General features: G+C 38.3%; 1 protein-coding gene across 2 annotated transcripts in view; it reads right to left on the bottom strand.

The window, feature by feature from the left end:
* usp5 (ubiquitin specific peptidase 5 (isopeptidase T)) overlaps nt 1-13,805 on the bottom strand; it is a 67,125-nt gene that overhangs the window by 48,618 nt on the left and 4,702 nt on the right. For both annotated transcript variants that reach the window (XM_039763793.1, XM_039763794.1), the window contains exons 3-5: nt 4,408-4,477; nt 4,186-4,319; nt 68-213 (exon numbers count right to left, since the gene is read on the bottom strand). In XM_039763793.1, coding sequence (XP_039619727.1) covers nt 68-213; nt 4,186-4,319; nt 4,408-4,477 — 350 coding nt within the window. The remainder of the gene's footprint in view (nt 1-67; nt 214-4,185; nt 4,320-4,407; nt 4,478-13,805) is intronic.

The following is a 13,805-nucleotide window of genomic DNA, read 5'->3' as shown; positions in this document are numbered from 1 at the left end:
TATCTTTTACATTACTGCTACATGATTATTACAACACATCTCACATCTCTATTGATTTTAATCTCACCTTGGAGGGATACGCACACCATTGTCTAACTGCTTCAGACTAGCTGCATGTTTGGACACTTGTCGCACCTCACCATCCCATTCCTGAACCTGCTCCTTCCGGGATGCTGCATCAGCAGCCAGTATACCAGTTATTGAGGCAGTTATCTATTAAAAAATTAAATTCACACAAATTTAAAATTAAGAAATGCAGAATGCTCACGTAAAGTACTACACAAAAACCTTACACCATCCAAGAAAATTTACTGTTTAAAAGCTGATTATGTGAGCATTAAACAATTAGTGCCAATCAAAGGCAATTTTCTTAAATACATAACACAAATATATGCACATTATATATACACACACATACATACATATACACATAAACACATATATAATTACAATTAATCACATCTAACATTAACATAATTATAAAATCAATACATATATTGTGATGTAAATACACACTGAATCACAAATCTAATGTAGAATCAACACAAAGCAATTAAAAAAAAATAATTGCATAGTATGACCTTATACTGTACAATGACTTTAAACCTGAACTTAACAAAATAGTACTTGAGCATGTACATCTTGAATTCGAATATCTTCCTAAAAGGCAAGCTGAAAAGAAGGCAATAAGAAAACAAGGCCAATGAATTAATTGTTAAATTGGCATAGCATGAGACACAGACATGTCAAAGTAAAAAAGCAATCGAAACAACTGCTGACTTTGAACGCACTGCTGAAGATTGATTTAATTGAAAGAATAAATATCTCTTAAATGACCATACACTAAAACTTGTGCTAAAACTACATAGAATACAATACTCAATTGTTCATCACCATCAATGACTTGGCATTTAGATTCTACAAAAGCATTTTTCAACTGATGTGCCATGGAAAAAAACAGTGTAGTGCCCCGGGACCTGACCGGAGAGTGGAAAGCTCCTCAAATAGTTGAGACTGGTCTGAGGTCGACAGGAATACCTGGAGAAGCCGATATAAATGCAGCTCTGTGATCACTGTTTTGCAGACATAGCATTTAGAGAGCACTTTAGCAGCCAGGAGATGTGTTAGGGGTCCATCTGCCTCAGTGCATGTTCGCCAGCAACTCTCGCAGAACAGAGAGACACTGGACATACAAGTTACCTCTGACCCTGGGTTAGTGGAGTGAGGCAGAGAGATAACCTCCTGTATGAATGGGTATAGGGCTGAAGCAGCTGAAAAAGGAGTCTAAAGTACTCATTAAGTGCCCTGTCTCCGAACAGCAACCTCCGAGCTGCTTTTTTTTGGGTCCCCTGTCCCTCCCCTTTGGGCAGTTTAGCAAATGTATAGATAATGCTTTTGTGATTGGTAGAAATGTGGTGTGCCTTGGGACTTTTTGGGTTACAAAAAGTGTACCACCACAAAAAAACGGTTGGAAAACACTTTGCTCATTGCACACTAAAAGCAATCCCCGTAGCTGCTATCTCACTTAATAACTGACACTGTGCATTACTTGGATGGTTACATTGTGTTCTTTGCATAAATAAGTGAAGATACTGCAAACTTGAGTCATGGGTAAAGATAATAATTATATTAGGGGAGACAGCACTGTTAGCTGACTGGCAGACTAGCAAGTTAAATACAGAGATACTACTACTTATGTGATATGACACTGATTTAATCTTCTTACAGAAACATGGGGGGGGGGAGCCATCTATGGTGTAGTTCCCCTGGGTTGAAGCAGTGCCTTGGACTCCCCACAGGGCTCCACAGGAGCTGGAGTTTGGTGCTGCCCTGTTGGGTTCTGCGAGAGCCACCAGGGGATGTTGCACCTGAGCCCTAGATTACAGCTCTTCCACCACACCTGGAAGTGCTTCCGGAAGTAGACCAACGAGCACCTGGAGCACTGGGATGGGGACATTTCCCATTGGAAAAAAAATAAAAATAAAAACGTGTTCCCTGAACTTCTGTCCAACGTCTGTCTGTGTCAGGTTTGGGCAACAGTGAGCCCCACCAATCCAGTGGTTCATACAGTATAATTTTTTAACTTCGCAACTTTTTTCTCACATTACACCAGGACTACCATAAACCCCACCCCACCCCCATCACCTATGTCAGTATGTATAAATCAAGAAAATGAACACAAGAGAGTGTGCAATACAAAATGTTAAACTTTAAATGAAAATTTTATTTCAAAAACTTTTTAAAGGTAGTATTTAAATAAAGTTCTGGAGGTGTATGTAATTTAGGTAAATATTTTACTTATTTGTATTATTGTTTTGTAATGTTAAAAAAAAAAAAAACACATCAAAATGCCACCCTGACAAAACCACTGTCTGAGGTGTTTGCCTCGTTGCCGGCCCCGGAAGCAACAATATTTTTTTTAACATATTAAACAGGCCACATTAATCACAAAAAGTAATGCATTAAGTTTCCGTTGCCTAATAGAAATACACACTGAAACAATAAAAAGTAAAAGAATTTCTTTATTTACCAAATACCTCTGATATCTTATTAGACATATACAGTAGAACTTCAGATGGTAATTGGTTCCCAAATCACTTCTTACAGTATCCCAGACACTTCAAGTTAAAATCTACCAACAGCACACCTGACTTTAATTAATAAGACAGTGATTGGGCAAATAATGTATGCTGGTGGAGAAACCTAAAAAAAAATAAATTGAGTACTGAATGGTAACAAGAGAGTACCTGAAGGAGTGGTTTCGCAATGGCCAAGATAAAAACACTGACAGAAATAAAATCATAGCTTTGTATCAACAAGGCTAAAGTAAAAGTACTCTAAAGCGGATATTCTAGATGTGATGTTCAAACGGCTATAGAGAAACTGGAAAAAACTGGGCAAGTTCTAGACAGAGAACTGTGGACGTGAAAGACCAAAAAACCTGCCTTAATCAGAGTACCTATTAATAGTATTTAAAAGGTCACTTCCTTAAAAGGACAGAATGAAATCTGTTGAAGTGCTTACTCAACTTCTGGCAGAACCACCTGGTTCCAAAATGCACTGATTGATGGTTCAAGCAGGTATTAAAACATACAGTTTTGCAGACTGTGTTACAGCTAAGAAATTATTCTTATGGAAAGGCAACAAGCAGAAGAGGTCAGTCGAATAAAAACAATAAGCAAAGGGCAACAACCAGTGACAAAAACTCATCTGGAACAAGAAATATAAGTTAAACATTGTTTGTTCACAAAGAAACAGCATGTCAGAAGAAAGAGTTGATAAGAAGAACACTGAAGCATTGCATTCTCTGAGGCACTGCGGTGACTGTATTCATGGTTTCTGGATCCATTTCAGCCAACTGATTAGGGGATCAGGTTTAAAAAAAATAAAAAATGACAACTCTCTGGAATGACAACTGCTGGGAAATTCAAAACCATTTTTATTCACTATGCTGTACTTTCATAAAAATTAATTAATGTACTGGTAAAAAATTAACTTGTGAAGACAAAACAACCCCTAACAAACTGTAAACACAATGAAGACATGGTGGAAGTGGAGTGAAAGTCTGCAAATGGAACACCAACAGTATTAGTCTGTCCCCCAAAAGCCCCAATCTCAACATAACCGAAAAGTTGGAGGATCACTTGGATATGGGGTTTGGGGAAATCAGTCAGTCAAAATAAGAGAGTTATGGCAAATCCCATAATACACTTCACAGAATTTACTATGAATCTACTCAAAAAAATTATAGTCGTGTACCAAAAGCAAATTACTTCAGTACTGAACAAGGCAACACAGAATTCTGACTTGCTTTAAAAACACAAGACATTGTTACTTTTTATGTTATATAGTGTTTTAGTTAATAAACACCTGCTGTATAAATAAGTAGCTTTACAAATCATTTTCTAAAGTTGCCTTAGATTTTTCAGAGTATTATAAATATGACTTGATGTCATTCCAGAAAACACATAAAAAGTATAACATGTTTTCATATTGGCTAATATACCAAAGATGAGGCCCTATAGCCAAACAGCAACTACCAGTTTCCTTTAGATTTGCAATAGAAGAAAGATGAACTCACAAAATGGACAACCTTTAATCCAGGAAATACCAAAGGAAACAAGTAAGCCTTGTGACTAGACAGAAATGAACAGATTGTAAAAAAAATAGGAGAATCTTACTTACCCGCTCCCTTACTACATCTGGTAGACTATTCAGCTCATCTGATATAACTTCTTGTTTCTCAGGAAATATAATGAGCTTCACTTCTTCTTCATACTGAGCTTGCTCTGATGCCACATCAAAGCCACCTTCCACTCCTAGTGTTAGAGAACTGAATGAATGAGTGCCCAAATCCCCCTCTATCCAATACCACATTAACACAAAAGAAAAAAAAAATATGCTCACCAATAGCCAGTCTCGTGGGCTTCTTCCTAGGTGGATCTCCAGAACCAGAGTTACCCTCAATTTCCTTTTTCTGTAAAAAGCAAAAAAAAAAAAAATAAATTTAAGGTTGTTAATTGCTATTGGCAAAGTTTAAAGTTGTGCTGTACCAGAGTTAATCTAAATAGCTAGATACCAAGAATATTGCACAGTGACTAAAGTATTGAAATTCTAAAGCACAAACCTGTTATTTCATTTCCCATTTCTGACAATTTGTAGGACCCAGATGAAGTTATTGAGCCCGACCCCAACAACAAAAGATAACATCTTCTGATTTTTAATTCACCATAGCATATGGCATTAATGAAATATCCATCCATCATCCAACCCGCTGTATCCTAACTACAGGGTCATTGGGGTCTGCTGGAGCCAATCCCAGCCAACACAGGGCGCAAGACAGGAAACAAGCCCTGGGCAGGGCGCGCACACACACAACCACACACCAAACACACACTAGGGAAAATTTAGAATCGCCAATGTACCTAACCTGCATGTCTTTGGACTGTGGGAGGAAACCCATGCAGACACGGGGAGAGCATGCAAACTCCACACAGCGAGGATCCGGGAAGCGAACCCGGGTCCCCTAACTGCGAGGCAGCAGTGCTACCCACTGCGCCATCATGCCACCCTTAATGAAACATGAGATAAAAAATAAAATTGTGCAGCAGTCACCACAAATGGTTTTCATTTCATTGAAGGAAAAAAGGAATAATGTTGATGAGACTGTTCACCACTAATGCAAACAATTAGCAAAAATTGGAATAGTATTTATATTATGAAAATACTTGCACAATATGCACCCATCTGTTAAAAATCATTCAAGAAACTTTATCCCTATTGTATGTTTTTTTACTCACTTCACCTTCAACTACGTTTACAACTCTTATGAAAACTCCTTCAAAAAGGTGAGCACCACAGTCAAACTACATGCTTTGAACAAAACACAGAACATTCAGATAGACAGATAGATAGACAGATACTTTATTAATCCCATAAATACTCAAGAAACCCACTGTAGCTAATAATATTACAAACTACAAAAAAAGTGAAAGTGCTACTGAGTGTTTTGGGGTTCAAAACATATGGATTGCTCTACTCGACAGAAGCACAAGGTGAAAAAAGTTATGCTGACATTACAAGACTGTTACAGCAGCATCTTTTTCAAAACCTCATCACAGCAAAGTGGTTTTACTTTCACAGAAGAATCCAAGAAGAGGGAAAGACAGTGGCTCAGTATGTGGTTGAGCTTAAAAGATTACAGAATGTGAGTTTTGAGGATAGTTGAATGATGCACTATACCACAGATTCACGTTTATTCAGAAAAGAAGGCATAATAATACACCTGTTAGCGGAAGCTACACTCGGAAGCTAAAGGGCACTGACTCTGGCTCTGGTGTTAGTGGAAAAAACAGCATAAAAGTCCCAGGAACTCAACAGATTGCTAAAGGTAAACACTATTTCACTATCATATAGTAAAGTCACAAACAAATTAATATGCTGTGGTTAAGCAAATCATAATAATGATGACTACTCAGTGCTCTCCCCAGAAAGTTTTTCCAGCCGGGTGGCATGAAAAAGTAGCCGGGCAGGACGGGGAAATTTGATGGTGGGGAAAATTAAATGTGCACTATTTTTATTAATTATTATTAATTATTTTTCAATGCTCAATATGACTTCCTTTTTTAAGGTTTGACACTTGTGCCAGAATATTATTTTATTAAATTTAAGAAGTATCCAATTCAGGATCCTGCAACCCTAACAAACATTTTAAATAACAATTGTTATGACAATTGTTGCTGTTGGGAAGAATAGTGAAAACAATGGGAAAAAAAAGTATGGGAAACCTAATGAAGAAAAATGTAAAAATATTCTTCAAAGCCAACTTGCATATGCAGAAGGTGTCTCCAGTTAAATAATTATTCTTTTTTTCCTAGAGGCCCAGTTGTCTGCAGGTTTCCCATAATCTAAGTCCCCAGGATCTGGGCCCTCCAAGGAGATCAGCATGAGATTATTTAGTGTGCTTTGATTCATGCGATTTCTCAAACATGTCTTGATCCTTTTAAGGGCAGAAAACCCCCTTTCACATTCAGCTGTGCTCACTGGGATCACTAGCCCAATATGAGCTAGTCTGGCTAAAGCTGGAAACGACTCTTTGAGTTTTGATGTTGTTGCCATTTTTAGTAAAATCTGTTTTGGACTGAAGTCTTTGTATGATTGACTTCTGATAATTTTTGACACAACTGTCCATTCTTGCCAGCTAATTTCATGTTTTAAAATTGGAGGGCTACCATTTTTGGAGTAATGATCGAAAAGAATTTAAGCAGACTCACTTGAATTGTGAGTTTCTGCATTGAAAACTTTTGAAAAGCTAGAAATAATTGGCATGTCAGGGAATCTTGGATCTAGGTGCTTGACAACTGTCTCTAGGTATTTATCATATATTGCAGTTTTGAATGACATTACATCACTCTGTGTGTAAACAATGTGGAGATCTGACCATTCTTCTGCCAGACAATATCTCCCAGGAGTGTCTTTCAACTCCAAAATGGACAATTTTGTGGTGAACACAATTGGCTCAATTTCGGTAAGATTGAGATCTTGCCTTTGCCAAGCCTTAGATAAATTGGACAACAAAGGTAATATGTCTGAGAGCATCAGAGAGGAAACAAAATTGTACGTTTTAATACATCTGCTTAATCCTTTAGCTGTGATGTCATTTCGTTTAGTCGCTTTTCTTTCCAGCGCAGCAATGACACTCATCATACACTGTCGTAGTGACTGTACTGCAAAGTCATGAGACAGCCATCTAGTGTCACTGGCCATTTTCAGCTTAATCTGGGGAATGTTCAGAATATTTTGAATTTCCGTTAAACCAGCCATCCTAACTGAAGAATTTTAGAAGAAATAGAACAGCTGACTTAAGATGTCATTTAGTTTTGTTAAATAAGGTACAGCAACTGCTGCTGGGGCACTTGCAAGGACGAATCTGTGGTTTATGCAGTGGCAGTTGACCAAGAGTCCAGATGTTTTATCTTTAAGCAGTTTTGCCACACCTTTCTGTTTCCCCAATTATAACAGCCGCTCCATCTGACCATTGTCCAACCAGATTAGCAGTTTTCAAGCCTAGAGTGTCCATAGTCTCACTCAGTGTGTTGGTTATAGTCTCAGCTTTGCAATCAATCATATTGCGGGTTGATACAAAACTAATTCTAACCTCTTTAGTGACCTGGAAAACATATTTAATGTAAATAATTGTTTTACAACTGAGATGTCTGTGGTTTCATCACACAGAATACTGAAAAAATTTTCAGCATGTATGTTTTTCAGTATGTTAGATTTTATTTCTGATGCTAAGACATCCAACAGCTCTTGCATTATTCTTTCAGAGGTGTAATGTGCATTTTTACCAACATTGAGATTTTGTAAAAAGGAACAACCCATTTCTTTACAGTGTTCCAACAGCTTTTCAAACAACCTTGTATGTGGCAACTCATTTTTTGCCAACCAATACATGGATCTTAAATAACTTATAACTGCCTTTGTGGGAGCTTTAGCACAGATATAGATCTTTCAATTTGACCCATTCCAGTTTGCTCTAGTACACACATTCCGAAAAGGTCAGCAGAAGACTCAATGTGCGTTTTACAATTTCTCATGGTCCAGCAAGCTTTCTTTTTGAATTCTTGTGCATGGCACGTTTACCCAAGGTAACTCCCTCCTTGGGGGGGTGAATATTTGTTTGAATATTTCATGCACAATGAGCACTACCATTTTCTTTGACCATTAGCCAATCAAAATCTTTAAACCATTGTTTGTTTATGCCGGATAAGCGGTGCTTAGATTTATCAAGTGGCAGAGTGTGTGCTGAAGAGATTTCCCCTGATGGACTAGCCTCTGCAATGTCTTTGTCTGAAATTACCTCAGGAGTTGACGCTGTACCTTCATTAGTTTGTGGCGTCTCTTTTCTGAAATAACTGAGCAGTGTTGTTTTCTGAACACTTTTTTTGCTCATGTTGGCAAAATGTTTAGAAAAAATTGAAAGTACCTATGAATAAGACTTTTCAGTGGGAAGGTGAGAGCCTGTTGGATATTCAATGCACACTTGCACTACTGCAGGGCAAGATATGAACAAAAAAGGAATGACAGATGGGTCACTTTAACAAAACTACGGAAGCATATTAGGGCCACGGTGAAGAAGAAGAAAAAAAAAAATATGGCACAGTGAAGAAAAAAAAACTTTATGTTGAGAATAAAGTCGACATGTTGACTTTATTCTCAACATTTCCACTTTACTCTCATAGTTTATTTTGTCATTAAAGTAGAATAAACTAAACTTAGTCATAAAAATCAATGTTTCATTTACTAGAATTTCTGAAACCCCGTCATAAGGTAATGTAGCACATGAAATGCTTTGTGGTAAGTGTTCCCTAACTGAGTTGTTAATCACTATGTGCTTCTTAAACGGACCTCCTCTTGCACTGAGGAGGCACCGGCAGGGATTGCCGCACAGAATGCATTGACTTAATGATATTCCTGCTCTCTGAACATTTACAATGCTAAGATAAATACTTGATATTTTCATGATGAAATGCATTAAAGCATGTATTAAATATGCATGGTAGTGTGGCGGTAGTGCTGCTCCCTCGCAGTACAGGGTCCCCAGGTGTACGTTCAGTGTAGAGAACTTTATGGCAGGTGTGACGAGGCTCCAAAAAACTGGATGTATGAATGGGTATCGCACAGGTTTAACTTAAATATTGTGTAATGCTGGGTTTGTGGTTTGGTGGTCGGAGACACAAACACAGAATTCAATGGATGGTCCTCTGAGCAGGCTTTCTTTATTGCATGTGTGCTGTCTCTATCTGACGTATCAAAACCCCCAATTCCTGTCCTTCCTTTTTCTTTCTCCACATGATAAAACAAGGCATAATTCATGCGCTACATAATTTATGACGGGATTTGAGAAAATCTGGTAAATTAAATATTCATTTTAAGATGAAGTTTAGTTTACGATGTTCTACTTTAATGACAAACTACGAGAATAAAGTCAACATGTCGACTTTAATCTCTAGACAAATGGTGAGAATAAAGTGGAAATGTCGACTTTACTCTCGACATAAACTTAGCCATAGACATAGAATTACTAGACGCCACATGACCAACAGCATCGTACGTCAACGTCGCCGCCATATTTCGAGTGGCACTGCTGTGGAGTGAAGTAATGGATAAAAATGCCTCACGCACATGCTGCTTGGGATTGTACAAACCGCTGTACGCTCTAAACCAGATCCCGGGGGATTACATTTTATATGTAAGGCTGAACAATTGTTTTGGTTATATTTGGCCATTAGAAAATCCCATTTGATAATCTTAACTTTAGCTACGCCAGGCTAAGCTAGCAAAGCTATACATTTATGTGCTCAAGTGAGCCTCCAAACAACGTTTTGGCTAAACGTTAGTCACTAACTATGTAGATTGTTGTTAGCGGTTAACATTTCTCAAACTTTGGAGGTTTCCCAAAGAAATCCACCTCAGGAAGCAGTGGGAGGTAGCCCTTAGACAGGATTTGGAGAAACCTGTCCTGTGATGTGTGCCGTGCTAGTTTGGTAACAGATGCTCTATCGGCATCATATCATCAAAGCTACCACCTGCTCACATTAAAAAACAAAGGAGGTTCGAAGATTCCTTCTGAGGGTCCAGTCAAGGTGGTCAAAGTAGCTGAGCGTGTTAGCCGACAGTCGACATTAGGGCAAGCTGTCAGTGTATCTTTGATCAATCAGTTTGTTCGGGCTGAGACTGGTTCAGATGATGTGTTTTTTCTCAAGGAACACATTCAGGAAACACAGTTTGAAATTGACAACCATCATTTTATGCTCATGTCTTTAGTTGTGTCTGTCTTCCACAAACTAAGGCTGCACCATATTGCCAGACTGAATACTCTCAAATTTACAGGAGCTGAGTGAGCGAGAGGGAGTGTAAGTCTGTAGGAGATCAGTAGGGGGGAGCAAGACTGTGGAGAGCTTTTAATGTTAAGAGTGGTATTTTGTATTGTATTCAGTAGTAAACAGGGAGCAAGTGAAGTTGAGAGAAAATAGGTGTAATACATTCAGTGGGTTTAGAACAGCAGGTTATTAGCCTGGCAGCAGAATTTTGAAGAAGTTGTAAGCGATGGATACGTTTTTGTGGGATGCCAGATATAGAATAGCATTACAGTAATCTATGTGAGGTGACTCGGACATTAACCAATACTTTAGTACTGTGGTGCGTAAGAACAGGACGATGGAAGAAGGCAGTCCGAGAAACGTTACTTATATGGGTGGAATTATTTAATAATAATATTTAATAATTGCCATTATTAGTGTATAAATGGATATAAATAATTGCATTTAAACGATTCGCCAAAATCTGTTGTATGTAAACGATACTGTTTTAAACGTTATTGTTTTTTCATCAGAAAACCCGGTTTCCACGTCTACCTGTATTAGTTTAAACTAGGCTCACCCGCCTTTTAAGGCGACCGACTTTTAAGTTGACCACTTCTTAAGGCAATTCAATATGTACAAACCGGATTCCAAAAAAGTTGGGACACTATACAAATCGTGAATAAAAACTGAATGCAATGATGTGGAGGTGCCAACTTCTAATATTTTATTCGGAATAGAACATAAATCACGGAACAAAAGTTTAAACTGAGAAAATGTATCATTTTAGGGAAAAATATGTTGATTCAGAATTTCATGGTGTCAACAAATCCCAAAAAAGTTGGGACAAGGCCATTTTCACCACTGTGTGGCATCTCCCCTTCTTCTTACAACACTCAACAGACGTCTGGGGACCGAGGAGACCAGTTTCTCAAGTTTAGAAATAGGAATGCTCTCCCATTCTTGTCTAATACAGGCCTCTAACTGTTCAATCGTCTTGGGCCTTCTTTGTCGCGCCAAATGTTCTCTATAGGTGAAAGATCTGGACTGCAGACTGGCCATTTCAGTACCTGGATCCTTCTCCTACGCAGCCATGATGTTGTGATTGATGCAGAATGTGGTCTGGCATTATCTTGTTGAAAAATGCAGGGACTTCCCTGAAAGAAATGACGTCGGTGGATTGTGTTCACGGACAATGGATTCTGGAAGTATTCCTGAGCCCATTCTGTGATTTCCTTTACAGTAGCATTCCTGTTTGTGGTGCAGTGTCGTTTAAGGGCCCGGAGATCACGGGCATCCAGTATGGTTTTACGGCCTTGACCCTTGCGCACAGAGATTGTTCCAGATTCTCTGAATCTTCGGATGATGTTATGCACAGTTGATGATGATAGATGCAAAGTCTTTGCAATTTTTCGCTGGGTAACACCTTTCTGATATTGCTCCACTATCTTTCTGCGCAACATTGTGGGAATTGGTGATCCTCTACCCATCTTGGCTTCTGAGAGACACTGCCACTCTGAGAAGCTCTTTTTATACCCAATCATGTTGCCAATTGACCTAATTAGTGTTTATTGGTCTTCCAGCTTTTCGTTATGCTCAAATTTACTTTTTCCAGCCTCTTATTGCTACTTGTCCCAACTTTTTTGGGATTTGTTGACACCGTGAAATTTTGAATCAACATATTTTTCCTTTAAAATGATACATTTACTCGGATTAAATGTTTGATCTGTCGTCTACGTTCTATTACAAATAAAATATTGACATTTGCCATCTCCACATCATTGCATTCAGTTTTTATTCACAATTTGTTTAGTGTCCCAACTTTTTATGAATCCGGTTTGTAGATCAATTTGATATTTTATACAAACTCATTTGGTTATATTGCATTTGAGCGGTATTACTTTAATACTCGTAGTTTGTTATTTTTGTGATGAAATCTAAACTTTTTTTCTATATCGAGGTCGCCCTTTTGAACCCCCCTGATATTTACTACGCAGTGAGGCATTTGTACTCCATCAACATTAATTATTTCCAGAGACATAATTTTGTCTATTTTTCCAGCGCATTGTGCACAAAAGCAAGGGAACGATGGGAACACCAGAACTCTGCTCACATCATGTTGCTTCGTACCACAAGCTGCAAGTAGTAAGTCAGTTGATTGCTGTTTTGTTGATTTTAATAAAAGCACTTGGCACTTTTTGCACCATCCGATTGCTCCATTGTAGTGCCTCACTGTCGTGCTCATCAGTAACATTACTGACAGTGACGGGTTTAAGGGTTCCTGCATGCGAGATGGGAACATGCAGCGAACCCACATCATCACAGACTTTACCTTAAAACTGAAATCTTCTCTCCACCCAGTTCCTCCTCACTTACTTCATGTCAGAACTCGGCTCATGCAAGGTTAATTTTCTTGGTTGTTTATGGTTAGTTTTTGTATAAATTATGGATTTTTCAAATGTTCATTTTTTTCCTTGGCTTAAAACTCAAAAAAAGTGTTTACAGAGAGCAGTTTGTAAAGCTATTGCGTAAACTTTTGCAATGTTAGTTTTCTCTGTTCAAAGTTTTCTCAGTGTTAAATATTTGTACATTTAGTTTACTATTATACTGTGCATTCTATGGTATAATTGACTATTTTTGTGCTTAAAAATCTTTAAAAAAATATATATTTTTACATACAGCTCGTACGGTCTGGAGTGGATTAATTGTATTTACATACAATCCTATGGGGGAAATTACTAGGTCATGACCAAATTGGGTTGCAACCAGAGTTTTGGAACGAATTAGGATCATGACCCGAGGTTCTACTGTAATTAAGCAGCTTTACCCCTGCTATTACCATGTACACCCCCCTCACGAAAGCCCACCTCCCCATACTCTTTGCTTGTGAACTTCGCTCCACCTCGTCCCCGCTATTAGCTTTAGCACTAAATGATTGGCAATATCCCATCCCGTGCCTCTCCCCTCGCAACTTGTGATCCTGCTTCTAAAATATTTGCCCACCCGCCCGCTCATCTCTTGCCATCTCTGCAGATCATTAGATCTGTGGCTGTCATCTCAATGTCATGCGAGATGACAGACGGGCGCTCAACTAAATTAGCCAGGCGGAGCGCCCAGCTTAAAGACGCTAGGGAGAACACCGACTACTGGTGTTAAGAATGGAACTGTAACAAGTACAGCAAGTACAGCTTGCTTGGAAAGCCAAAAGACAATGGAGAGACAGAAAGAGAACACAAATAGGACTAAATCCAAAAGATAATAAAGTAAAAACTACAGTCATGCTTGAAAGTAGTGAAGACTTTAGTAGAATTAAGAGAATGAGAAACAAGTATACAAATATAATACAATTTATTTTTGTATAGCCCAAAACTACACAAGAAGTGCTGCAATGGGCTTTAACAGGCCCTGCTTTCAAAGAGAGACTCCTTTCTAGGTAGGTTG

The sequence above is a fragment of the Polypterus senegalus genome, chromosome 9 (assembly GCF_016835505.1).
Source record: "Polypterus senegalus isolate Bchr_013 chromosome 9, ASM1683550v1, whole genome shotgun sequence".
NCBI classification, from domain to species: Eukaryota; Metazoa; Chordata; class Cladistia; order Polypteriformes; family Polypteridae; genus Polypterus; species Polypterus senegalus.
This window is presented reverse-complemented; position numbering and strand designations above follow the sequence as displayed.